Genomic DNA, 855 nt, shown 5'->3' on the forward strand with positions numbered 1-855 from the left:
CATTGCCTCTCTCAGGTTCCTCTCTGGTTGCGGCTAAACTGTGTCTTTTTCTACTCAACGGCGAAATTGTGATGTTCCGGGCCCCCGTCCTTATGGAAACAGACACTGAAAATTTTCGAAGAAACACTGAAAATGAGGAGTTAACACTCAAATTTGAGCGTCAACCTCTTATTTTCAGTGTTTTTTCGAAATTTTCAGTCTGTTTCCATAAGGGCGAACTTAAAAGTTCTTTAGACAGGGATTTGAGACAAGGATGGTGTAAAGCAAATAAAAAATTAGAATTATTGCACCAGTAATATAATTTTATTCAAAATATTCCTGTACGACATTGTGCAGGAATTTCCAGCACAAGCTTTTTTCCAGTGTTATTAGCTTTAACATGTTTTTCTGTTAATATTTCTAATGCTGCTTCGCAAATACCTGGTTTTATATCAATTCCAGCATGCCATTTCCTGACAGTAGACAGATGTGGATGTACTGGAAAAATTTTTCGAACATATTTATATGCTTTTGGTGACATAAAGGAAACTGTTGATGCAAAAATTCTTAATGGAAGAGGAAAAGATGCAACTTTTTTCTTCTTGGACTGAAGTAGAGAAAATAAAGCTGTAGGGATTGATCTCATTTTTTTCTAGAATAGAAAAATTTATTAACAATTTCTACATTATCTCAGCAATTAATTAAAATATATACATCAATTTTTTCCTGTTATTAACTTTCCATTCTTATTCTGTACTTGCTTCAGGCAAGATTTTAGTGTTACGTCCAAACCCTTGGAAAAATTTTAATTTGTTAGTGATCCTCTCGGAGAATGAAAGGAGCGGGAACGGTGAGGGTACTTGGAAGGACGGTCAG

General features: G+C 35.0%; 1 protein-coding gene across 1 annotated transcript in view; it reads right to left on the reverse strand.

Annotated features, from left to right (window-relative positions):
* Nucleotides 1-307: 307 nt before the first annotated feature.
* Nucleotides 308-855, reverse strand: part of LOC108762509 (THAP domain-containing protein 1) — a 1,476-nt gene continuing 928 nt past the window's right edge. Inside the window, exon 4 of the mRNA XM_018509541.1 lies at nucleotides 308-452. Coding sequence (XP_018365043.1) covers nucleotides 308-452 — 145 coding nt within the window. The remainder of the gene's footprint in view (nucleotides 453-855) is intronic.

Source organism: Trachymyrmex cornetzi, unplaced genomic scaffold, assembly GCF_001594075.2.
Source record: "Trachymyrmex cornetzi isolate Tcor2-1 unplaced genomic scaffold, Tcor1.1 scaffold303, whole genome shotgun sequence".
Lineage (NCBI taxonomy): Eukaryota > Metazoa > Arthropoda > Insecta > Hymenoptera > Formicidae > Trachymyrmex > Trachymyrmex cornetzi.